This window comes from Alosa alosa, chromosome 18 (genome assembly GCF_017589495.1).
Source record: "Alosa alosa isolate M-15738 ecotype Scorff River chromosome 18, AALO_Geno_1.1, whole genome shotgun sequence".
Taxonomy (NCBI): Eukaryota; Metazoa; Chordata; class Actinopteri; order Clupeiformes; family Clupeidae; genus Alosa; species Alosa alosa.
The window spans coordinates 2,005,438-2,032,587 of NC_063206.1; the positions used below are offsets into that span (position 1 = coordinate 2,005,438).

Genomic DNA, 27,150 nt, shown 5'->3' on the forward strand with positions numbered 1-27,150 from the left:
CTCCAGAGCAGACAGGAGTTACATGCGGATCGGTTCCGACTGGGTCGGACTATGCCCCAAGCGTCAGGTTAAGCGTCAGGTTCCGACTGGGTCGAACTACACTCCGAGCGTCAGGTTGAGCGTCAGGTTCCGACTGGGTCGGACTACGTCCCGAGCGTCAGGTTACGACTGGGTCGGACTACACGCCGAGTGTCAGGTTAAGCGCCAGGTTCCGACTGGGTCGGACTACACCCCGAGCGTCAGGTTAAGAGTCAGGTTCCTACTGGGTCGGACTACGTCCCGAGCGTCAGGTTCCGACTGGGTCGGACTACACCCGAGCATCAGGTTGAGCGTCAGGTTAAGCGTCAGGTTCCGACTGGGTCAGACTACACCCCGAGCGTCAGGTTGAGCGTCAGGTTCCGACTGGGTCAGACTACACCCTGAGCGTCAGGTTCCGACTGGGTCGGACTACACCCCGAGCGTCAGGTTAAGCGTCAGGTTCCGACTGGGTCTGACTACACCCCGAGCGTCAGGTTCCGACTGGGTCGGACTACACCCCGAGCGTCAGGTACTCACTGGACTTGACGGGCGGCTTGAGCTCCTCGGTGTCGACGCGGCTCGTGTCCACGTGCACCAGCAGGTGTGTGAGGCGTCGCACGCGCGAGTTAAAGATGGCCGCCCGCGTCTTGTAGCGCTTGGACGACTCAGCATTGTCCAGGTACTCACTCAGCAACCAGGCCAGGGGGCTCAGCACCGGGGTGTCTAGCAGGGGACAGAGGACAACAGGGAGTTAGAGGGGTGTGTGTGTGTGTGTGTGTTTCACCTGAGGGGTGTGTGTGTGTGTGTGTGTGTGTGTGTGCGCGCGTCTGCAAGTGTGTGTGTGTGTGGGCGCGTCTGCAAGTGTGTGTGTGTGTCTCACCTGAGGTGTGTGTGTGTGTGTGTGTGTGTGTGTGTGTGTGTGTGTGTGTGTGTGTGTGTGTGTGTCTCACCTGAGAGTGTGATGCTCTGCACTATAGGTGTGATGAGGGCCTCCCAGCAGGTGCGCCCCAGGGCCTCGGCAGCTTCAGCATCAGGTAGGAAGCGGTCAGCAAACATCTGCTCATGTTTCAGAGCGCTGTTCAACCTGGGACACAAACACACACACACACAGGTCAAGAAAAAACATCTGCTCGTATTTCAGAGCCCTGTGAGTGTCTGTGTGTGTGTGTGTGTGTGCGTGCATGTATGTGTGAGTGTGTGTATATGTATGTGTGTGTGTGTGTGTGTGTGTGAGCGTGTGTGTGTGTTTATGTGTGTGTCTTACTTGTTGAAGAGCTGCAGCAGCTGAGCCCTGTCCTCCAGGATCTCCTGGCACCAGGTGTGCGCCTTGGTGGTGTAGAACAGGTAGGTGCGGCAGCACAGCTGCTCCTTGAACACGGGCCAGAAGGTGGGCTTGGGCCCCAGCACCTCGAACCCGTGCACACGCGTGTCAATGCCACCCTGAGCACCGGGAACAGAGGAGACGCAGAGGAGATGGAGGGGAACAGGGGAGAACAGAGGAGACGCAGGGGAACAGAGAACAGAGGAGATGGAGGAGACGCAGGGGAACAGAGAACAGAGGAGAAGCAGGGGAACAGAGAACAGAGGAGAACAGAGGAGATGGAGGGTCAGAAACACGACAAGTCTGCACACCAAAATTCAACTGTGTTGTGTGCTATGTTTTTCTAGGAAAACAACTCTACGTCACACTTTTGGCTGGTAATTGGAGGTAATTGGTCACGAAAAGAAAAAAAAGTCAAGACTGGGCCATTTTAATCATTTGATTAATAGGGCACAGCAGCCATAGCATAGCAGTACAGCAGCCATAGAACCTGACCCCTAGAGTACAGCAGCTATAGAACCTGAGCCCTATATTACAGCAGCTATAGAACCTGACCCCTATATTACAGCAGCTATAGAACCTGACCCCTATATTACAGCAGCTATAGAACCTGACCCCTATATTACAGCAGCCATAGAACCTGACCCCTATAGTACAGCCATAGAACCTGACCCCTATAGTACAGCTATAGAACCTGACCCCTATAGTACAGCTATAAAACCTGACCCCTATATTACAGCAGCCATAGAACCTGACCCCTATAGTACAGCAGCCATAGAACCTGACCCCTATAGTACAGCTATAGAACCTGACCCCTATATTACAGCAGCCATAGAACCTGACCCCTATAGTGCAGCAGCCATAGAACCTGACCCCTATAGTACAGCTATAGAACCAGACCCCTATAGTACAGCTATAGAACCTGACCCCTATATTACAGCAGCCATAGAACCTGACCCCTATAGTGCAGCAGCCATAGAACCTGACCCCTATAGTACAGCTATAGAACCTGACCCATATAGTACAGCTATAGAACCTGACCCCTATATTACAGCAGCCATAGTATAGCAGTGACCTGCTGGCATCTCTTGATGCGGATCTGCACGATGGACCAGAAGCGAGTCATGTTCTCCAGCAGAACGATTCGGTTGGCAGATGGAGGCACGTTCACCTGCAAGGACATACAGACAGTGTAATGATCACCTGCAAGGACATACAGACAGTGTAATCATCACCTGCAAGGACATACAGACAGTGTAATGATCACCTGCAAGGACATACAGACAGTGTAATTACATTACAAGAGCAAACGATGAGCAGCAGCGCACAGTGGTGAGGGCTTTGGATTATCCTGCACAGTGGTGAGGGCTTTGGATTATCCTGCACAGTGAGACCACTAGGCTAGTAATGACATTTATCATTATCTCATAAATGTCTCATTCACACTAACCAAGCAACACTAGAGAAGCTCTGTTGTCTTCAGGTGTTGAGCAACACTAAAGAGGTTGTGTTGTGTTACGGTGTTGAGCAACTGTAAAGTGGCTGTGTTGTGTTACGGTGTTGAGCAACACTAAGTGGCTGAGTGGTGTTACGGTGTTGAGCAGCTGTAAAGTGGCTGTGTTGTGTTACGGTGTTGAGCAACACTAAGTGGCTGAGTTGTGTTACGGTGTTGAGCAGCTGTAAAGTGGCTGTGTTGTGTTACGGTGTTGAGCAACACTAAGTGGCTGTGTTGTGTTACGGTGTTGAGCAGGTATAAAGTAGCGGACTTGTCTTACGGTGTTGAGTTCCGTGTTGACGTTGGCAGGGTCGTCTCCTCCCAGCACTACAATGCGTGCGGGCATGTAGCTGGAGTCTTCGCTAGCCACTAGCACCGCCAATTGCCTGTGAAGGACACATACACACGTTAACCACCACTGATTAGAGTAGATCTGCAGAGAATGTATCTTATAGACCCTTTCAAGAGAGTTCCATTATCAGCATCATAGTGGCCCCACAAGGCTTCTGTTTTAACATTCCATATGTTATCTTAATGCAGAGGAAGTAGATTGGGGCCCAAATAGAACGTTCAAGCATTGTTTTTGTTTTTATTGTTGAAAGGGTCTATAGCTGGTGAAGGCCAGATTAGATCTTCTTAATTAGTGCTCCTTATGAAGCCACCCATGTACATGTACATGTTGATGGTGTGTGTGTACCTGATGACAAACACCCCCTTATATAATAGTTGTATAAATAGTATAAATAGTTGCTAGGTTACGGGGACGCTGGCGAGACACGCCGCTCCGTCTGGCATCATGTTTTTGTTTGTTTTTATGTAATGCTCGTAATTTTATGTAATGTCACATTTATTTTTTGTATTGATTTGTCTAGTTAAATGTCTAGTTATTCTCTTAGTCCTTTTTACTGCTTTCAAGTCGGCTGATGTTGCTAACGTCTGTCCATTGGGAGCTAGCTATGGCTAGCTTTTGCCCTGGGCCTCTTACATCCATCCCATCCATCTGTGAGCCGGTGCTGCACTTCACTGTGTGGTCCAGGGGATTTCTCGGGAAAGCAGCTGGAGCTACACTGGCGACTACGCCGCTCCGTCCGGCATCTTTTGCGTTTGTTATTTCTTAAATGTAGTTCTATGTCTTGGTGTCACGGGTAACTGGCGACTACGCCGCTTCGTCCGCTATTGTCTTTGTTAGTCTATGTGTCAATGACAATGTCTTAGCCTATGTGGAGCGCTTTGGGTTGCACTCTGTGCACGTTAAATGCGCTATACAAATAAAACTGACTAGACTTGACTTGAGCAAGTAAAAGTTGTGTGTGTGTGTGTGTGTGTGTGTGTGTGTGTGTGTGTGAGTGTGTGCCTGATGACACCCTTTGAGCATGTAGATGTTGATGGTGTGTGTTTGTGTGTGTGAGTGTGTGTGTGTTTACCTGATGACTACACCCTTGAGCATGTATATGTTGATGGTGTGTGTGTGTGTGTGTGTGAGTGTGTGTACATGACTACACCCTTGAGCATGTATATGTTGATGGTGTGTGTGTGTGTGTGTACCTGATGACTACACCCTTGAGCATGTAGATGATGTTGGTGTGTGAGTGTGTGTGTGTGTGTACCTGATGACTACACCCTTGAGCATGTAGATGTTGATGAAATGGGAGCCCGTGCAGCCGTTGGACTCCCAGTAGGTTTTGGGGTTCTTGTCAGTGAGCTTGTTGGCACGGTGATGGTTGGAGGACACCTCCACCTTCTCCCAGCACTTATCCTCCTTCAGCTCCACACTGGACCCTGCAGGACAGGAGGGGCACTCAGACGCTTCAGATACACACTACACACACACACACACACACACACTGAGATAATACTGGTCCAGTGGGCACAGCATGGCATCTGACCTTGGCACAGGTTCCGCAGGAACACATCAAAGAAGGGAATGTTGATGGGCTGGTGGCTCCGCCTGTGTTCCTCTATCTGGCCCAGAACCATCTGAGACAGGGAGGGAGAGATGGAGAGAGGGAGGGAGAGATGGAGAGAGGGAGAGAGGGAGGGAGGGAGAGATGGAGGGAGGAAGGACAGAGAGGGAGAGATGGAGAGAGGGAGGGAGGGAGAGATGGAGCGAGATAAAAGCGAGAACAGAGAGAAATATCGTTCTGAGGAGCCAAATTAAATACCCCTCAAATACCCCACCTCAAATACCCCCCCTCAAATAGCCCACTGCCCTCCTGTCCCCTCACCTGGATTAGTTAACCCACCTCAAATACCCCCCCTCAATCCCACCGCTATATTGTCCCCTAACCTGGATTAGTTACCCCACCCCAAATACCCCCCCCTCAAATACCCCACAGCCCTCCGGTCCCCTCACCTGGATCAGTTACCCCACCTCAAATACCCCCCCTCAAACCTAGCACCCCTCCTGTGCCCTCACCTGGATGCATCCTGCAAGGACACTAGTGGTCATCTTCTTGTAGAGGCTGGCGTACTTCTCGCAGTCGCTGATGAGGTCGCGCAGCTCGGTGACCAGCAGCAGATTGGTGCTGTGCTTGTCCAGGGCCTTGACCAGCGCGTCCTTGGTGCCCAGCCGGCACATGACGACGGCGTAGTCCTTATTCAGCGACGCCAGCCGGTACAGGAAGCGGATGAACTGCTGCACCACCTGAGAGGACCGCACACACACACAGAACCAGAGGTTAAACAGGTCTGCGGTCATCACATGAGTCAGACACACACACACACACACACAGAACCAGAGGTTAAACAGGTCTGGGGTCATCACATGAGTCAGACACACACACACACACACAGAACCAGAGGTTAAACAGAGAGGGTCTGGGGTCATCACATGAGTCAGACACACACACACACAGACACACACAGAACCAGAGGTTAAACAGAGAGGGTCTGGCGTCATCACATGAGTCAGGATATGAATCATTAGCTAATGATGTCCACTGGGTTTGCTGTTGCAAACACACACACACCACACACACACACACACAGCCTTTTCCCAAAGGCCATCTTCCATCTTGGAGAGTCCACTACACCGTGTGACTGTGTTGTGTATGTTGGCATTAGCCAGTGCTGAGCAGAGTGGTGTGTGTGTGGTGTGGTGTGGAGTGGAGTGGAGTGGAGTGGAGTGGAGTGGAGTGGTGTGGAGTGGTGTGGTGTGGAGAGGTGTGTGTGGTGTGGAGTGGTGTGGTGTGGTGTGTGGAGTGGAGTGGTGTGGGTGGTGTGGTGTGGTGTGGTGTGGAGTGGTGTGTGTGGTGTGGAGTGGTGTGGTGTGGTGTGGTGTGGTGTGGAGTGGTGTGGGTGGTGGAGTGGTGGTGTGTGTGGAGTGGTGTGGGTGGTGTGGAGTGGTGTGGAGTGGTGTGGAGTGGTGTGGAGTGGTGTGGAGTGGTGTGGAGTGTGTGTGGTGTGGAGTGGTGTGGTGTGGTGTGGAGTGGTGTGGGTGGTGTGTGTGTGTGTGGTGTGGTGGGGTGTGGTGTGGTGTGTGGTGGTGTGGTGGGGTGGTGTGGGGTGTGGTGGGGTGTGGTGTGGTGTGGTGTGTGTGGTGTGTGTGGTGTGGTGGGGTGTTGTGTGGTGTGGTGTGGTGTGGTGTGGTGTGGTGTGGTGGGGTGGGTGTGTGGTGTGGTGTGGTGTGTGGTGTGGTGTGGAGTGGTGTGGAGTGGTGTGGTGTGGTGTGTGGTGTGGTGTGGAGTGGTGTGGAGTGGTGTGGTGTGGTGTGGTGTGGAGTGGTGTGGTGTGGTGTGGAGTGGTGTGGAGTGGTGTGGAGTGGTGTGGAGTGGTGTGGAGTGGTGTGGTGTGGTGTGGAGTGGTGTGGAGTGGTGTGGAGTGGTGTGGAGTGGTGTGGTGTGTGTGTGGAGTGGTGGAGTGGTGTGTGTGGTGTGGAGTGGTGTGGTGTGGTGTGGTGTGGTGTGGAGTGTGTGTGGTGTGGAGTGGTGTGGAGTGGTGTGGTGTGGTGTGGAGTGGTGTGGTGCAGCGTGTGGTGGAAGCGTGTGTTGTGGTGCGTGGTGTGGTGTGGTGTGGTGTGGTGTGGTGCGGTGTGGTGCGGTGTGGTGCGGTGCGGTGTGGTGTGGTGCGGTGCGGTGTGTTGTGGTGTGGTGTGGAGTGGTGTGGTGTGTTGTGGTGTGGTGCGGTGTGGTGTAGTGTAGTGCGTGTGGTGTGGTGTGGTGTAGTGCGGTGTGGTGCGGTGTGGTGTGTTGTGGTGTGGTGTGGAGTGGTGTGGAGTGGTGTGAGTGGTGTGGTGGAGTGGTGTGGAGCGTGTGGTGTAGTGGTGTTGGGTGTGGTGTGTGTGTGGTGTGGTGTGGTGTGGTGTGGGGGGGTGTGGAGGGTGTGGAGTGGTGTGGAGTGGTGTGGAGTGGTGTGTGGAGTGGTGTGGAGTGGTGTGGAGTGGTGTGGAGTGGTGTGGAGTGGTGTGGAGTGGTGTGGAGGTGTTGGTCCATGAGGCCCACCAGGTCCTGGAAGGCGTCTCGGCTGTGCGTGACCTTGTTCTTCTCGTCGTCCAGCTGGGCGGACGGCTCACACAGCAGCTGCTCCAGCGTCTGGATCACCTCCTTAGAGGCCGTCATGTTCTTCAGACTGACCACCAGCATCTTCAGCTCCATGTCCTTAAACTCCTGCTCCTCTGCCGACTCTACACACACACATAAATACACACACACGTCCTTAAACTCCTGCTCCTCTGCAGACTCTACACACACACACAGCATCTTCAGCTCCATGTCCTTAAACTCCTGCTCCTCTGCAGACTCTACACACACGCGCACAGATAAATACACACGTAAATACACACACACGCGCACAGATAAATACACACGTAAATACACACACACACATAAATACACACACACGTCCTTAAACTCCTGCTCCTCTGCAGACTCTACACACACACACACAGCATCTTCAGCTCCATGTCCTTAAACTCCTGCTCCTCTGCAGACTCTACACACACGCGCACAGATAAATACACACGTAAATACACACACACACATAAATACACACGTCCTTAAACTCCTGCTCCTCTGCAGACTCTACACACACACACACACATAAATACACACACATACACACGTAAATACACACACACGCACATAAATACACACACGCGCACACATAAATACACACACACGCACACATAAATACACACACACACACACGTAAATACACACACACACACACACACGCACGCGCACACGTACACACACGCACACATAAATACACACACACACATAAATACACACACACACACACGCACATTTAAATACACACACACACGTAAATACACACACACACACGCACATAAATACACACACACACACACGCACACGTAAATCCACACACACACGCGCACATAAATACACACACACACACACACACACACACACACACACACACGCACGCGACGCGCACACGTAAATACACACACGCACGCACACGTAAATACACACACACACACACGCACGCACACGTAAATACACACACACACACACACGCACATAAATACACACACACACACACGTAAATACGCACACACACACACGTGCACATAAATACACACACACACGCACGCGCACGCACACGTAAATACACACACACACACACACACACGCACGCGCACACGTAAATACACACACGCACGCACACGTAAAACACACACACACACACACACACGCACGCGCACATAAATACACACACACACACGTAAATACGCACACACACACACGTGCACATAAATACACACACACACGCACGCGCACGCACACGTAAATACACACACACACACACACACACACACACACACAGTACCTTCAACTGTCCATGGGCACATGTGCAAAGTGGTAGAACCACCACGTTTCTGGAAAAATACCTGTGGTCTGGCTTCAAATTCTAACAGCTGTAAATATTGTATAGGTCTTCATTTGACGTATCATATGAATAAGCTTTTCTTGCTTTACACAAATGATTAGAAACCCTTGCTAACTGATACTTGCTGTGGCTTAATGATTTATCTCAACCAGGAGTTGCGTAAACCGAATATTTTCCGTCATTGATGGACATTTTGAAAAATGTGAAGGCTGTCCGTCATTTTCACAGATTAGAACACTGATGGCTGCTTAGCTTTAACCAACGCTCAGTTCAGTGTGCGTGTGTGTGTGTGTGTGTGTAGGCTGTCATTTTTACAGATTAGAACACTGATGGCGACATAGCTTTAACCAACGCTGTGTGTGTGTGTGTGTGTGTGTATGTGTCAGTTCAGACCAAAGATGCAACTAGCCCACTTCTTGCTTCAATCAACTTGCTGCAACAGAGTGTTCTAAAACCAGGGATTCAATCCGCAGGGATAGCTTGCAACAGCATAGTTTAGCCAGCTGCTTACTGATCCAAAGTTAGTAAGTATAAGTATATATACTTTTTTGATCCCGTGAGGGAAATTTGGTCTCTGCATTTAACCCAATCGGTGAATTAGTGAAACACACTGCACACAGTGAGGTGAAGCACACACTAATCCCGGCGCAGTGAGCTGCATGCTTCAATGGCGGCGCTCGGGGAGCAGTGAGGGGTTAGGTGCCTTGCTCAAGGGCACTTCAGCCGCGGCCCACTGGTCGGGGCTCGAACTGGCAACCCTCCGGTTACAAGTCCAGAGTGCTAACCAGTGGCCCACGGCTGCCCAACTACCAGTTAGCCAACTGACCTTAGATAATGGGCTTTTGTGACATTCTGAGCATGCAGTCTTTGACTGATGTTGTAACAACACAACAACTAGTGTTCTAAAAAACGTGATAAGTAGTAGTCCAGTCTCTCCTCTGTTTTCTGTCACTAACGTCACAAAAGTCAAGAGCTAAATACTGCAACTGCAATTTCACACAACCATCATGTTGCAAGGAAGCTATGAAAACACTTTTCAAAAGTTAGCATTTTATATTTCCTTGTGGGAAGCTAAATTCTTGAGAAACAAATGAATATCTGAGTATCTTCACAGTAATTTCCTAGGCTAAAAGTGATCGTTTTCACTTAGATTTGAGGGATATGATGTCACGCCAAACTGACTAAAATTACAACGAGTGAAAAAAGCTAGTGATGGAATTTTTTCCAACCCTACTCAAGGTTACTCCTGCCCACTAGTGGACAACATGCACCACTGCAGGTGACCTGACATGTCGTGCGTGACACCCGCTCACCCTGTGTGTGTGTGTGTGTGTGTGTGTGTGTGTGTGTGTGTGTGTGTGTGACACCACTCACCCTGCTTCTCCAGCTTGTGCACCATGGAGATGTGGTTGAGTGCGATGATGGCGAGTGTGGTGGTCTCGGAGCGCTGGGACGAGAGGCACTTCTTCAGCACGGCGCTGATGCCGCACGCCACCAGCTGCTCTGCCAGGCTCTTATGGCTGGAGATCAGCATGATGACCACCAGCAGGCCGTTACACACCGACAGAGAACACCTGCAGGGGGCAGAGAGAGGGGGAGGTTACTCACACACACACACACACACACACCACCACCAGCAGGCCGTGTGTGTGTGTTTGTGTATGTTTGTATGTGTGTGTGTATCAGTGGCAGCCGGTGGTTAAAAAAATAACAAAGGAAGAAATGTCCGCTTGATTGGTGTTAGTGGCAAATGTAAGTTTGTGATGGTGTTGGTGGCATATGTGAACGAGTATGTAAGCCACCTACCCAGACACATTTATAGCAGCAGAATGTATGTAGCATTTTAACTGGCAATGTTGTGCAATAAATGCTGTTCTGACATTCTTAGGGGGGGTCTGACCTAAGGAGCTAGGCTAGCATGCAGTAGCCAGAAAAGTTGTGGGTTCAATTCTTGGCTTCCACCATTGTGCATTTGAGCAAGGCACTTAACCCTAAACTCCTCCAGGGACAATATACTTTGTAATATAATTTAAATATACAAGTCACTTTGGATAATAGTGCTAAATTAATAAATGTAAATTTAGGTTTGGGAAGTCAGGGAAGATATATAGGTCTAGTTATGAAACACTGTTTTCCTGATGTGCAAAATTATGAAAAGTCTGGAGGTTGGAGCAACAACTGGAATCCATGCATTTTCACGGAATTATTTTTGGAATCTGATCCCTTATCATACTTGTTCGTTATCATGCTCAACTTAATAGACTAAATTCAAGATGTCAAACGGTAAAATTCCTTAAGGTACTGTCTGTATAAATCGCCTTGTAAATAAACTACTAGTGCTTTTTTTCAAAGTTCTCTATGTCTCGTTTTAAATGTCAAATCGGAAGTCTACCAATGAAGTATGGAGCTACTTTGAGCCTCGTAAATGGTGTAAAACAGTGATTTATTTGCATGGCTAGGCCGATGCCCGAGGCACCACAACGAAACACTGTGTTGGTAGCATTGGCTAACTAGTGCCAGATTTCTGAGTGCAGGTGACAACCCCAGGTGAGCTATGAGACATACATTCACACTCGGTATCATGTTTCAACACACTTTAGGTCAAAATCACACCGGAATTATCCTTTAACAACAAGAACATCATTTAACAATTGTTTAGTTGAGGCATAACTTGGATGATTAAAACAACGCATATCCGAAAATGTTTTTATCACCAAATCCCTGAACTGTCCACGTTTGTGACAGACCAGTGCTAACGTTAGCTGCTACCAGTTAGTCACAAGTAGGCTATTTGTCATACTAGCCTACGTAGCATTCAGTAGCCTACACTAGCCTTACCATCCTTCATTTTTGGATCTGGTCTTCCTGCTTTGATCCTAACTTTTGCACTGTATTTGAATGTATAAAAGATGGACTTTGTCCTCTGATTTCATTGTACTGTTTATTTCAGGAGCAAAAAAACAAGCTTTCCGTTCAACACAAGATTCTTAGTTGTATGACTGCAGATAACGTTCTTGCTTACAGAGCAGCTAGCTGCTCATTAGTTCACCGTTGCCGCTAAAAACCGCACCCCCTATTGCAATTGAAAATTACTGTACGGAGGAGCTACTTCCCTTGGCCATTGAAAACGACGTGATTCACGAGCCGCTGGGGTCCGAGGCATTTATAATGGACTTCAATGAGGGGCTTGAGGAGGAAGCTCCTCCATACAGTAATTTTCAATTGCGATAGGGGGTGTTGTTGGCATTTTGACCAAGGGGAACAATTTTGTTCATTTAAAGTGTTCAAATAGTAATATATTAACAGTAATTTATCAGAATAGTAATTCACTTTATATATTTTTTATTTTTCTCTGAAATTTTAGGGAGGGTGTTCCTCCCTTTCCTCAATGAAGGAGCCTCCTCTGGTATGTGTCTGTGTCTGTGTGTGTGTGTGTGAGCTATCATATCATCCCAACCCAGGTACTCCCAAAAGTCTGCTTGTTTCTTCGTTTGTGTGTGTGCGTGTGTGTGTGTGTGTGTGTGTGTGTGTGTGTGTGTCCGATGATGTCCAAATGATGATGTCCAAATTGCATCTAGATATGAGAATATAATCCACCTTACTATACGGCTCTTCAGCACGCTGCAGAAAGTTCCGTTAACCTGAACGGGCGTTCCCAAGGTTTGGACGTCCCATAATTCCGTATTATGATCGCTGCAAAAAATTAATGGCCGCTGTCAATAGCAACGAGTTTTGTGCTTCTGATTCACGTCTTTCATATCATTCCGTGAGTAGTAGTTGATAATTTATTGTCATGGAACTTCATTGAAAGTAAGTCAGCAAGTAATATGTTGCTAACGTGTGCTAACGTGTGCCAAACTATTTGTTTCTCGGCGGAAGCCATGAAACGGCAACAAAATTATATAAAAACACAGTTTCTATTCTTGCTCTGGCAAGTGGCCGTATAATAAGCAGGATAATGTATTGTGCACCGGTATAATAAGCAGGATAATATATTGTGCACCGATCATCGACAGGACAAAGCACGACCCCTCCTCTTCATGTCAGGGTACCATATGCCCTCCTATTCGTCAGGACCGGTGGACAATCCATTAACCCTTCCATATGCTCCCTTCCATATGCTCAACTGCACAATGATCAAGGCTGGAGGTGAAGCAGAATGTGCAGTGTTTCACAACACACATAACAGAGCAAACGGCTATGGCAAACACAATGGGACAAACCACCAGTATACTCCAGCAATAACAGCATTTACAATATGACGGAACACCAGTATTTACAATATGACGGAACACCAGTAAAGAACTCCAGTATTTTTAATATGACGGAACACCAGTAAAGAATACCTGTATTAACAATATGACGGAAACCGATGCGAGTCTTTGCCGTCGCAAAGTCCATCTGAGGTGGGCGAGACCTGACAGCGTAGTAGCCGCACTAGACCAGAACATCATGGATCCGCAGTACAACATCACGGTTCCGCACTAGAACATCACGGTTCCGCACTAGAACATCACGGATGCGCACTAGAACATTACGGTTCCGCACTAGACCATAACATCACAGATCCGCAGTACAACATCACGGATCCGCTCATCTACCGGTGCAACACCCAGAACCAAACACCAGTGAAAGCTGCCACTCTTAGGATGAACCGCCCAGATAGCGCACTACACTGGACAAGCTTAAAAGGTACAAAGACACTATTAGAGAGAAATAAAGGCACTATTAGAGATATAAAGACACTATTAGAGAAATAAAGACACAATTGAAATGTAATGCCAGAGGTTCACAGAGGAATCACACTGCTGTCTTAATGTAGGTGGGAGATTCCTGGAAAAAAAAAATTGAATCACTTAATCTTTGGGTTCATACAAACCCTCATACCAAAAAACCTTGTGTGTCAAGGCGTTCTTGAGATATAACACTCAAGGTGTTTTTGACTTTGACATTTGACCTCCAACATCAATTCACTTCGTCTTTGAGTCCATACACTCATACCAAATTTCAGGCATGTATGTCAAGGCATTTTTGAGATATCGCGCTCAGAGTATTCATGGACTTGACCTTCGACCTCCAACATCAACTCACTTCATCTTTGAGTCCATACAAACACTTTTACCAAATTTGAACCATATGCGTCAAGCCGCTCTGAATATATAATGCGCAAAGCATGAGATATGGCAGTGACTTATTTTGACACACGGGAAACACTTAAACAGGATGTGTAGTTCAGGGAGAGCCAGATTGTATGCATCAGAAGGTGAGACAGTTGGATTCACAGGTGACACCTGTGCCAGTGTTCTGATTAGCCTGGGAACTACTGTACTCTGGGAGCTTAACAAGCGCAGCTGCCTCTAGGCCATTATGACATCACAGCCTCCATTCAAGTCTATGGGGGGGAAATTAGCTTTTAATCCCTTATTTCTCAAAAAGTATACATTTTTTGAAAAATCTGAAACGATAACTCTCTTGTCCAATTCCAGACCTACACAACAGTTATTTCAACATGTCTGTACGTTAGAGCCGCATTCATTTTTGAAAAGGTAAAAAGGTATAATAAGAAGAAGAAGCCAGGGGATTTCATCCACTATAAATAGAGACAGGCCGACGGACGGACAGACAGACAGACGCAGAGAGAGAGAGAGAGAGTGTGTAAGAGAGAGAGTGAGAGTGAACATGGGAGAGAGAGAGAGAGAGAGAGAGAGTCTCCGTACTGTCGTGTCTAAGCAGAGTTAAGTCTTCTTCTCCTGCAACCCTCCTCCGGGTGTCTGGCTGTGTGTGTGTGTGTGTGTATGTGTGTTTCTGTGTGTGTGTGTGTGTGTGTGTGTGTCTGCGTGTGTGTGCGCGTGCATGTGTGTGTGTGTGCGCGTGTCTGTGTGTGCGTGTGCATGTGCATGTGCATGTGCGTGTGTGTGTGTGTGTTTCTGTGTGTGTGTGCGCGTGCATGTGTGTGTGCACATACCGTAGGGCCTGAGCGGAGTCGGAAAGTGTTTTCTTCTCCTGCGTGACCCCATCCTCCTCCAGCAGGCGGCTCATGAACTTGATGGCGGCCAGTTGCCTGCTGGTGTCCGAGGCCCCGCCTCCTTTCTTCAGCATGTCCACCACCTCCCCCAGCTTCTCCAGCGCAGTCTTCTTCCCCTGCACCTTAGAGCTGTTAAACGCTACACACACACACACACACACACACACAGTTAGTCTTCTTCCCCTGCACCTTAGAGCTGTTAAACGCTACACACACACACACACACACACAGTTAATCTTCTTCCCCTGCACCTTAGAGCTGTTAAACGCTACACACACACACACACACACACACACACACACACACAGTTAGTCTTCTTCCCCTGCACCTTAGAGCTGTTAAACGCTACACACACACACAGTTAATCTTCTTCCCCTGCACCTTAGAGCTGTTAAACGCTACACACACACACACACACAGTTAATCTTCTTCCCCTGCACCTTAGAGCTGTTAAACGCTACACACACACACACACACACACACAGTTAATCTTCTTCCCCTGCACCTTAGAGCTGTTAAACGCTACACACACACACACACACACACACAGTTAATCTTCTTCCCCTGCACCTTAGAGCTGTTAAACGCTACACACACACACACACACACAGTTAATTTTCTTCCCCTGCACCTTAGAGCTGTTAAACGCTACACACACACACACACACACACACACACAGTTAATCTTCTTCCCCTGCACCTTAGAGCTGTTAAACGCTACACACACACACACAGTTAGTCTTCTTCCCCTGCACCTTAGAGCTGTTAAACGCTACACACACACACACACACACACACACACAGTTAATCTTCTTCCCCTGCACCTTAGAACTGTTAAACGCTACACACACACACACACACACAGTTAATCTTCTTCCCCTGCACCTTAGAGCTGTTAAACGCCACACACACACACACACACACAGTTAATCTTCTTTCCCTGCACCTTAGAGCTGTTAAACGCCACACACACACACTTACACACACACACACACACACACAGTTAATCTTCTTCCCCTGCACCTTAGAGCTGTTAAACGCTACACACACACACACACACACACACACACACACACACACAGTTAGTCTTCTTCCCCTGGACCTTAGAGCTGTTAAACGCTACACACACACACACACACACACAGTTAATCTTCTTCCCCTGCACCTTAGAGCTGTTAAACGCTACACACACACACACACACAGTTAGTCTTCTTCCCTGCACCTTAGAGCTGTTAAACGGCTACACACACACACACACAGTTGGTCTTCTTCCCTGCACCTAGAGCTGTTAAACGCCACACACACACACACACAGTTAGTCTTCTTCCCCTGCACCTTAGAGCTGTTAAACGCTACACACACACACACAGTTAGTCTTCTTCCCCTGCACCTTAGAGCTGTTAAACGCTACACACACACAGTTAGTCTTCTTCCCCTGCACCTTAGAGCTGTTAAATGCTACACACACACACAGTTAATCTTCTTCCCCTGCACCTTAGAGCTGTTAAACGCTACACACACACACACACACACACACACAGTTAGTCTTCTTCCCCTGCACCTTAGAGCTGTTAAACGCTACACACACACACACACGGGGTGGGCGATATATATCGTCTGCAATAATATCATGATTGTTGTTTTAACGATGTGCAAATTGACATTATCGAGTATTTAAATTACTCGAAATCACGCATTGAAGACTCATACTGTAGCAGAGCAGGTTTCATGTGATCACTAGTGGGTCACAACGTTGTCACAAGCACGCCTAATGTTTATTTTGTGCAGCGAGAGTAGCCTATTTGGGGTTTTATGCGGCTACTTCTGTTCAAGTAGCATTGATGAGACAGTTTTTTTTCCTACACGGTATTATATGGAGAGAAAAACATTAGCCTTTGAGTATTTTAATAGTCAGTTGTAAACAAAGAACTATTCTCATGTAACTCCTTTGTAAATGGACTGAAGTTCGCTTCTAAATATCTCATTTACCGATTATGCTAACGCTAGCATCTCTATGGGATTTCTCATATACATTAGCCATAAGCTAACGATTAGTTTCTATTCTGTAACTTGGAATGCTAGCCTACATGATTGCTCTTAAACAAAACATCAAGGAAATAGCTGAGATGTACCTCTGTTGGTCTGCTTAGTTTTACAGTGAATCCTATGTAAAGGTTTGAAAGGAACTTCAGCTTCAGACTTTCTCTTGGGAAACTGCCTATTCATCTTCTCTAATGTAGCTGGCTATACCATGTCATTGCCACACACACAAGTGGGGGCAGAATTGGAAATGTGTCAGAGTGACAATGCATTGGTTGATTTGGTTAAAAAGTCACCGGGTTAGGTTATTGGTTATTATTGTAATGATGCTATTCATAAATAATGAGCTGTAAAGTAACTCAGACTTTAACAAAAACAATTTTTTAAAGGATATCGGACTAATTATCGTTATCGTCAAAATCACAAAAAATATCGAGATATTATTTTTTGTCCATGTCGCCCACCCCTAACACACACACAGTTAGTCTTCTTCCCCTGCACCTTAGGGCTGTTAAACGCTACACACACACACACACACACACAGTTAGTCTTCTTTCCCTGCACCTGAACATTTTTTATACAAACACACTGACTAGAAATGCAAAAACTGACTTCATTCTAAACTCCACACACACACACACACTACACTTCAGCACGCATCTTACTCAGAAACACACACACACACAGACACGTCAGGTGTCACTCGACAAAAACAAGTGAATTGCAACAGATGTGGTGCCAGCGAAACCTTCAAATATAATGTCTGCTACAGTAGTTTCTAAAAACAACTTGACACACTCCAACATCACATCTCGTTCGACAAAAACAAGTGAATTGCAACAGATGTGGTGCCAGCGAAACCTTCAAATATAATGTCTGCTACAGTAGTTTCTAAAACAACTTGGACACACTAACATCACATCTCGACTCTTTTGTGTATAACACTTGTTGCCTGAGCTCTAAACTGGCCTTTAGTGCTGCATGCATCTGATCCCGCCAGCTACACTTGAGCCTAATGCTAAAGTGTTCCCTCTTCATAGCCCCCACACACACACACACAGTCTTATCTTATCTTATCAAACAGAAACGCAAAGCAGCGATGGGATTCATGAGCTCCTGTGTGGAGGTACAGGTGAGCAGTGCGGTGACTGGGGGTCAAACCAAGGTCACGGACTGTGTGTACACTGCACTCTTGGTGATGAAATAGCTACTACCGTCTCTGCCGTTTCACCACAGGGTTCTCCCTCTCACGGTGTCAATGAGTCGTGTGTGTGTGTGTGTGTGTGTGTGTATTAGGGCTGTTGGAACGAAGTTCTAAAGTCGAATATAAATCGAATGTGTGTTTTTTTTATGTGTTGGCTTTAGCGAATATGTGAAAACTAAATGCTTTTGTCTCGTCTAATGCACAATCTAAATATGGCAGAAGCGATGCACCCACGGAGATCACCACTCCTGACCATTTCAGCGAAGTGTGGAACATTTTTGGACTTTCATCGAAAAAACGGAAAAATAACAATAAAGTGTCCCAGTGATGCCACGTCCGTTTGCCTCCATGGGACCCGTCTTTCAGAAACATTTTGAACGCCAGTCTATGACGAAAAAGAAATTATTTTCTGGTCCCGGTTGACTTGTGCCTTGAATTACCCATATGATGTTTGGCAATTTTAAAGACAATTTTTCATGTAAAGACATTTGCAGTTTGTTTCAGAATCATTGAATTACAACATTGTGAAAGATCAGAATTCCAACGACTACAAACCCATCAGTCGCTAGCTTAGTGACGTTAGCTCATTCCACAGCCACACTAGATTGTACAAGCATACCAGCAACAGGTCTTAATTGGGCTTTCCTTGCCGATGAAAATACCATGAGTCAGAGGGTTAAACACATTAGGTAAGTTGTATTCGCTCTATAGACTGTACATTAGATACTGTTAAGTGACATAGCAGGCAGCAAGATGCAACCGCTAACCAGCATAACAGCTAGAGCTAATCTTATCGTTAATTACGCGTTGGTGACGCATACGCTCGTTGAGGCAGATGTAGTCCACTGAGCCGGATTAGCACAAAACCAACATAACTTTTTTTTGAAGTCTAACTAACAACAGTACTTTCTTGACGTGAAAAATTATCTTTAAATTCACACACATCATATGTGAAATTAGGGCACAATTCAAACTGGACCAAAATAATTGTTATCTCTCCATTAACTCCCGTTCATATTTTTTTGAAAGACAGGTCCCTTGTAGCGGAAGTAAAACGGAAGGCACTGGGACACTCTGTAAGCCTATCAATGTCGTAATCTGCAGAATATGTAGCAGCGAGCAGCCTGAGTGCACATCTGATAACGCTACACCCTGACAAGCTGGGTAGGTAAACAGTCCGAGGACGAGGAACCGCACAGCTAAAGCAGGAAAGAATTCAATTCTGCTTCTTGCACAACCCTGACACACACACAGGCACACACGCACACACCTTTCATCTTCTCCTCCAGGTCCTCTGGGTACTTGGCCTCATCCTCTGTGGGCAGCTCGCTCTCCGTGTCGCTGCCTCCACCTGACGCCCCCCCGTCCGCCGTCGGCTCCTTCTTGGGCTTCTTGGACACGGAGCCCATGGCGGAGGACGAGGCGCCGGCGGTGCCGGAGGAGGACGAGGGGGGGCTGTGGCGGCCTCCGAGCAGGCCGTGGGCGGCGGCCAGGGGGTCCTCGTCCTGCAGACCGGCACCGCCGCGCCGCAGGTAGTGTTTGGTGAAGGCGTGCGAGCAGACCAGGTCGCCCAGGCACGACGACTGCAGCGTCCGTCTCAGGTAGTGGAGGATCTGCCGCGCCACCTCACCGGGCACGCTCAGCTGCAGCAGAGACACACGATCAGCTCGCAGCATCTACGCATTAATAATATCGCGACGACAGCAGCACACACCGCAGACACGACAGCACAGGCCCATTAACACACGCACGCACGCACAGTGAGCATTGTGCATTCTGCAACATATCTTAGGACAAACACTGTTGAATTAAATGTTTATGGTCTGCATTAGTATTTAATCAACAAAGTCAATGAACACTAAAACTGACCTGGGCCTCGACCAGGCTCTGTAGCAGGATGTGGTTGATTGTGCGTGTGTGTGTGTGTGTGTGTGCGTGTGTGTGTGTGTGTGTGCATGTCTGTGTGTGTGTGTGTGTATGTGCATGTGTGTGCGTGTGTATGTGCATGTGTGTGCGTGTGTATGTGCATATGTGCGCTGTGTATATGCGTGTGTGTGTGTAGCGCTGGTGTATGCGTGTGTGTATGCGGTGTGTGTACGCGTGTACGTCTGTGTGTGTGCGTCTGCATGCGGTGTGTGTGTGCATGTGCGCAGGTGTGTGCGCATGCGTGTGTCGCAGTATGTGTCGCGGTGTGCATGTGCGTGTGTGTGTGCATGTGCATGTGCGCATGTGCGTGTGTGTGTGTGCATGTGCGTGTGTGTGCATGTGTGTGTGTGTGTGCGCATGTGCGTGTGTGTGTGCGCATGTGCATCTGTGCATGTGCGCATGTGTGCGTTTGTGTGTTCATGCGTGTGTGCTGTGCGTGTGTGTGTGTGCGTGCGCATCAGACTGACCTGTGCGTCGTCCAGGTTCTGCAGCAGGATGTGGTTGACCTCCTGCTGCTGTTTGGGTTCGAGCTTCTTGATGAAGAAGAGCACCTCCCACCACTCGGCCCGGCTCAGCTGACCCCTCTCCTCCCGCTCACCCTCACACAGGTACGGCAGGGAGTACAGCCCGCCCGGAGGCTTCGAGAAGAACGTCTGGCTCACTGACCACACACACGCACCGCACACACCGCACACACACACACCGCGCACACACACACACGCACAAAGAATGAGAGAGAGAGAGAGAGAGAGAGAGACAGGTTTTGACAGACAAACGAATTTCACAGTCACCATGGCTTACACATGAAACCAGACACAGAGAGATAAACAAACACAGTCAAAGACAACACACACACACACCAAGAAACAAACAAATTCAAGCATCCTCCAGTTTTAAAGAAACATATAAATAATGGAACACAACCCTAATCAGGTCAAGTGTAGAATCAAAAACCTTTGAGATAACAAAAACATAGAAGCTATCATCGTCAAAACTCAGGGTAGTCACTAGTCACTTCAACGCACACTTAATTTACTGACTACATGGACGGCTGCATGAAAGTGTGTGTGTGTGTGTGTGTGTGTGTGTGTGTGTGTGTGTGTGTGTGTGTGTGTGCTATGGGAAATTATGAACTAGTGAAAGTTGAGAAGAGCACTACACTGCCTAGCAACCAAATATTTGTACTGGTTTCCATTCTCTCAGAAGGTGCGAGAATTTCAAACAAGCTAAATTCAGCTGTGTGTGTGTGTGGGGGTCCTCTTTCTATGTGTGTGTGTGTGTGTGTGTGTGTGAGAGAGAGAGAGAGAGAGTGTGAGTAAAAGTGTTCCCTGTTGTTGATGTTGATTGAAGGATTGGGACCCTGTTAGATAGATAGTTCTAAGATCGTTTTCGTGAAAACGGTGAAGTGTTTTATTGTTTTGGCCTCGCTTCCAAACAAACACGGCATTTTAGGTGACCAAAAACTAGATTTTTCCAAAACAGGTTCCAGGGTGTTTTTTTGTTTTTTTTTAAACCCCGTTTTGCCCATGCCGTGTGAACAGAAAAAACGGCGGTCTGAGTTCAAATGAATTTGTGCGTAGTGCAACATAAATAAATGCATTTGTGCGTAGTTACAACATAAATAAATGCATTTATATTTTTGACTATAGTTTAGTCAAAAATGAGCCTGTCTACAGGTCGCTTATAAGCTTACAGTTGATGCGCACTCAATGTGAATGCAAGGCGCGATTTGATGCAGGCAAAAAGTATCGGTAATTAGTAACGAAGGTAAATGGCATTATAGTGATATTACAAATGTGGCGACAGAATAGCCTAGAACTACTAGGGAATAACGTTTAATATGGACTTACAATGATAGCCTACAGCTAATGTGGATTAGTATGGACTTACGATGATGTGAACGTGGATAATGTTACAATGATAGCCTACAGCTAATGTGAATTGCGGACTAAAGAAAGTAAAGGAGACCAAATGAAGGACTGGCCTGCACCCTTCACAAACTGTAAAAATTAACTTTATTAGTTTTACAGCTGCTTAACTGGCATGAGTGCTTCGGAGAATGCATAGACTGTATAAAATAGAGAATTCTATATTCTGCCTCTGCATTGCCATGGTGATATCTGCTTGCCTGGCATCTGCACTGCCATGGTGATATCTGCTTGCCTGGCATCTGCACTGCCATGGTGATATCTGCTTGCCTGGCATCTGCATTGCCATGGTGATATCTACTTGCCTGGCATCTGCATTGCCATGGTGATATCTGCTTGCCTGGCATCTGATCTGCTTGCCTGGCATCTGCATTGCCATGGTGATATCTGCTTGCCTGGCATCTGATCTGCTTGCCTGGTATCTGCATTGCCATGGTGATATCTGCTTGCCTGGCATCTGCATTGCCATGGTGATATCTGCTTGCCTGGCATCTGCATTGCCATGGTGATATCTGCTTGCCTGGCATATGCACTACAGCGTTTTTCATCTCTTTGTGCGGATGCAAGATTTGTTTTTTTACCGGTGTCGTTAAAGGTGTGAAAATGCTAAATAAAATATACCCATCGTTTTCGTGTGGTGAGTTTAAGTGTCTCGGTGAGTGTTGAGGCCTTTTCCTGAGTCTGTGTGTGTGTGTGTGTGTGTGTGTGTGTGTGTGTGTGTGTGTGTGTGTGTATATGTGTGTGTGTGTTACCTGTGGTCAGTTTAAGCGTCTCGTGAGTGTTGAGGCCTTCTCCTGAGTCTGTGTGTGTGTGTGTGTGTGTGTGTGTGTGTGTGTGTGTGTGTGTGTGTGTGTGTGTGTGTGTGTGTTACCTGTGGTCAGTTTAAGCGTCTCGGTGAGTGTTGAGGCCTTGTCCTGAGTCTCCTTCTCTGCTTGGCCACTGGTTCCACTGCCCAGGATCTCAATCATGTGCCAGTGCACCCAGTAGGTACGAGATAGAGAGTTCCAGTAAACCTACACACACACACACACACACACAAGCTGGTCTTTAGATCAGGATCACACCTTAGATGCAACGATAGATATTTCTCAGACAGGATGATGGTGTATATGTGTCTGCATGTGTGTGTGTGTGAGTGTAGATATGTGTGTGCGAGTGTGTGTGTACCTGTACGGGGGGTGAGCCGTCGTTGCTGTAGCGGAATTCTCCCTCGTCCCCTGACGACACCTCCTCGTAGTCCTCCAGCATGCGGACCATCATGCCGCTCTTCAGGTTGTCCTGGATGTACTCCACGTAGGCCGAGCGCGTGCTGAAGTCCGTGCGCGTCTTGAAGCCGTTCACCGCCACCTTCTTCTTCGCCGGCGCCACGGACGTGGTTGCCGCGGCAGCAGCCGCGGTCGCCCCGGAGACGGTAGCCAGGGCCACAGCGGCGGCGGCCGCGTTGACGGACACCGAGGCGCTGAAGCGCGGCTGGAAGATGGAGCGGAGTGCGCGGCGTGGACACGCGTCGGAATCCTCGGTGCCGTCCTCGCTGGCCCCTCCCCCTAGGAGAGCGGACGCTCCAAGGAGCGACGGCGGCTGGCGGTTGCGGTCCCAGCCCATGACGCGCACCAGCTCGGAGATGAGGTTGGCCATCGCCATGGTGAACTCAAACTCCCGCTGGAGACGCATCTGCTCCGAGGCCGCCGAGGAGGAGGAGGAGGGCGAGGAGGACGAAGGCTCAATGCTGGACTCCGAGCCAGCCGTGTTCAACTTGTCCATCAGCGACGTCACACACAGGTAGCGCTTGACCAAGGAGAAGAGCAGCTTCCCCGGAATCTGTCCCACACACACACGAGAATAATTACACTAGAACAGAATACACACGCACGCACGAGCATATTCCCTGACACTGACACACACACACTAGTGTCGTCACAATACCAAAATTATGACTTCGATACGATACCTGCCATAAATATCACGATGCTCGATAATGAAACGAAATCCTAAGATATCTGGAAAAGAAAGGACTCATACCTCCTCCAAGTGTATTGAGTCATTTGTGTTGAATTCGGTGCACTTTTGTAGTGTGCAGGTCAATTCTGGGTTCTAAACTTACTACATAATTATTATTTTTTATAGTCAGTCAAATAGTAGGCCTACTTTGTGTGATTAAATCCTTTATTGTTTGTTATAGTTCATTTACATTGTGTTGTGTTTTGGCAATAAAGTAGCTTTAAATAGCCAAACTAGGCTAGATCAAGGTCAGTGTTGAAATTGCTGCATGAAAATCACTGAATGCTATGCAGAAGGGCCTAATCTTTAGGCCATCTGATGTACAGTATAGGCCAGGGATGTCAAAGTCAAATACATTAGAGGGCCAAAAAAACTAATTTGCTACAAGCCAAGGCCGGACTGGTTCAATTTTTATTAAAACATATTAAAATGACTGCACGTAACCTATTGAACCAAGACGTGTACTGTATTTTTTTTAATGATTAAATGATTAATGACTGTGACTGAAGTGCGGGCAAAGTTTGCACAGAAATGTACGATTTTTCCCATCCTCACCGACCTTGTCATAAAACTTGTTTAAATGACCATATGATGCCTCCTTGCTGCTTTGTCGTCTACATCAGCATTTCTCAAACTTCTTTGACCTGAGGCCCAGTCAAGGCATACTTTGGGGTCATAGGGCCCACCTACATGGACTCACCCCCCCCCCATCAAATTATCATAATGATATCACAATTATTATTATTTTTATACTATATTGCTATATATGCACTTCAAAACAGTCAATGTTTAAAGTGCTAAGATTGTTCACAAAAGTTTGTGAAAACATGCACATCAGAGTACTGCTTTACTAATGTAAAATATAATTAGGCCTACAATAGTTTAATTGTTTTGCATTGTTGCATGATGCTTGTATGAAATACTTCTCAAAACAACAGCAGTTATATGGGTGCCGTTGTTTTGGGATGTTTCCCCTAATGCACGATCATACACTGATAGAATATTTATATGCTATTTAATTACATTTAATTTGAATGCCTGAATGTAAGGATTCAGGAAACACAATACCAGCTTTTGTAAATGGTAAATGGCGGATCAGATCATGCTTAAATCACTGATCTGGAGATCTTTAACTAAGACTAATTAATAGCTTTTGGCTGACTTTGATACTTAATGCCAAACAGTGTTTTATATAGTCTGTGCTCTGTTTTTTTATGGAAGTTGCATAAATCCACGTCGTTCTATTAAATGTCGTATCATAATTAAATAGTCTTCCAATAGGTTGAAGCTTAGCTTTTCTACCAAAGTGCACACGCATGCATTGAATAAACGCTCATACCACAACTTAATTCTATGCCTCTATGTTTGATGACACCAAATGAACAAGTATTTCCTACTAATTGCAGAAATGTTTTTTTCTTTTTCTGTCCGCGGCTCCTTGACCAATTGCGCAGCAAATTATCTGAGGATGGCCCGGGAATAATTTCACTCTGCAGACCATTATCCACATTGCGGACCGCGGCCCATAGTTTGACAAATGGTGACCTGCATGCTGCCATATTAAGGCCTTTTACGGTGTGTTTTAGCCGGTTTTCGCGTGGAAGGGTCTGTAGAAATCTAGCACCTTATTCAACGGTTGAACTGAAAGAGCGTGCCGCTCACAGACACCAGAATGAACGAGTTCACAGTAACGTTCATCAGGCAGTAGTAATACAGTACGTTCAGTTCACGTTAAGCTCAAAATATGAACGAAGTTCATGAACTTTTCGTTCAATGAGCAGCCAGGCACAACACTGGGGAGTGGGGTAGCTGAAAGTTGACATTTGCCCTATGACTGAATACTGATGAATAATGAAGTCGAGGCCCACTTGTGGCGCCGCAGTGAGTTCGTGGGATACCGTTGCATTGTGAGGAATAGAGTATTGGTGCGTGCAAAACAGCAGCCGGCGACTGTAGCCTGCGGGCCGGTTCTAATACTAATCAAATATCATCCCGGGGGCCGTAGATAATTCATTCGGGCCTTGACTTTGACATGTCTGGTATAGGCTACCCTAGGCCTTCCCGTGTTCATGGGATTTCTTTGACAGTTACAAAGGGAAAAATGTGAGGATAGTTTTCTTTGCGCCCAGTGTACAAGTACGACGTTCCAACCACTCAGGTCTTCGTCAGATAGGCCTACACCATTACCTGTTGCAATACATCTGTGTGCATTCCTACATTACGTCTATTTCTTTGATAATATGATTTGCTACCACGTAACAATAAGCCGCTATTATTATTAGGACTCAACACGCTTTGGTGGTATTATATGCTGTGGGCTTTAATTAGCACATTTCGGGTAACCTATCCTACATCTGGGCAATAATTATTGAACAAATTGCAGTCTACATGCCATGACAAATATTACCAGTAGTAGGCTACTGACCGAACATGAAATAGATTGATTAGTGTTGGTAATGTTATTCTGGCGTGAACATCGCGTTTTCATCACGTTAGCACGATTACAGCTTGGTATGTCTCGTCAAAATGATTACAGCTCGTTATGTCTTGTCAAAATTCATTGACGAAGGAAGGTTCGCTTTATCCCAGAGAACCATACTCGTTTCACTTAGGCTAGACTAAAACAGAAGAGAAGAACTTGGCACTAACCATGTAGTTGTGTTTTCTATAGCATATTCGTTAACCTGTCGTTCATTGAACTCTTTAAAAATGTTGGGATATGTCTGCGAGGTGTTTAGCAAAGTTCCATGCGTAGTCTACAGCTTTTAAATGACTTTGAAACATATTTTACAAACGGGCCTCTGTGTACCTGATGGCTTGCCTTCACTATTTGCGATGTATCTGAAATAGTTCCAGTCCAGATTTCACATCACCTTTTGTTTTATCCCCAAGGCCGAGGACTGTCGGCAAAGAACTAGTTGACGTTGCTGCGCACTCACTCACGAGCTGCCTGCTTGACACGCCCACTTGCCTAGATGCGTGCAAGGAGCAGAGAGCACCAGTTCACACAGACACAGAACGTTATTATTTTAATAAAGTATCGATTCTAAAAACGTCGGAAATCGTATCGTTTTTTGCGTGAAGGCATCTTGATACCTTTTTAGTATTGATACACCGTGCAACACTAACACACACACACACACGTGTTGGGTATAAGGTGTGTTGGGTGTATATATATATATATATATATATATATATATATATATATACACACCTGTGGCAGGTGGATGCCTTCGAAGGAGATGTAAGGGGTGTTGGGTATAAGGGGTGCTGGGTATAAGGGGTGCTGGGTATAAGGGGTGCTGGGTATAAAGGGTGCTGGGTATATATATACCTGTGG

The 27,150-nt window shown here is 47.1% G+C and overlaps 1 protein-coding gene across 1 annotated transcript in view; it reads right to left on the reverse strand.

Annotated features, from left to right (window-relative positions):
• LOC125311872 (cullin-9) overlaps positions 1-27,150 on the reverse strand; it is a 77,375-nt gene that overhangs the window by 31,658 nt on the left and 18,567 nt on the right. The window contains exons 4-19 of the mRNA XM_048270241.1: positions 22,980-23,630; positions 22,684-22,825; positions 20,352-20,545; positions 19,229-19,634; positions 14,653-14,851; positions 12,285-12,380; positions 10,062-10,261; positions 7,156-7,455; positions 5,251-5,558; positions 4,721-4,811; positions 4,442-4,613; positions 3,115-3,220; positions 2,415-2,510; positions 1,283-1,458; positions 969-1,102; positions 556-741 (exon numbers count right to left, since the gene is read on the reverse strand). Of these exons, the coding sequence (XP_048126198.1) occupies positions 556-741; positions 969-1,102; positions 1,283-1,458; positions 2,415-2,510; positions 3,115-3,220; positions 4,442-4,613; positions 4,721-4,811; positions 5,251-5,558; positions 7,156-7,455; positions 10,062-10,261; positions 12,285-12,380; positions 14,653-14,851; positions 19,229-19,634; positions 20,352-20,545; positions 22,684-22,825; positions 22,980-23,630 (3,457 nt within the window). The remainder of the gene's footprint in view (positions 1-555; positions 742-968; positions 1,103-1,282; positions 1,459-2,414; positions 2,511-3,114; positions 3,221-4,441; positions 4,614-4,720; positions 4,812-5,250; positions 5,559-7,155; positions 7,456-10,061; positions 10,262-12,284; positions 12,381-14,652; positions 14,852-19,228; positions 19,635-20,351; positions 20,546-22,683; positions 22,826-22,979; positions 23,631-27,150) is intronic.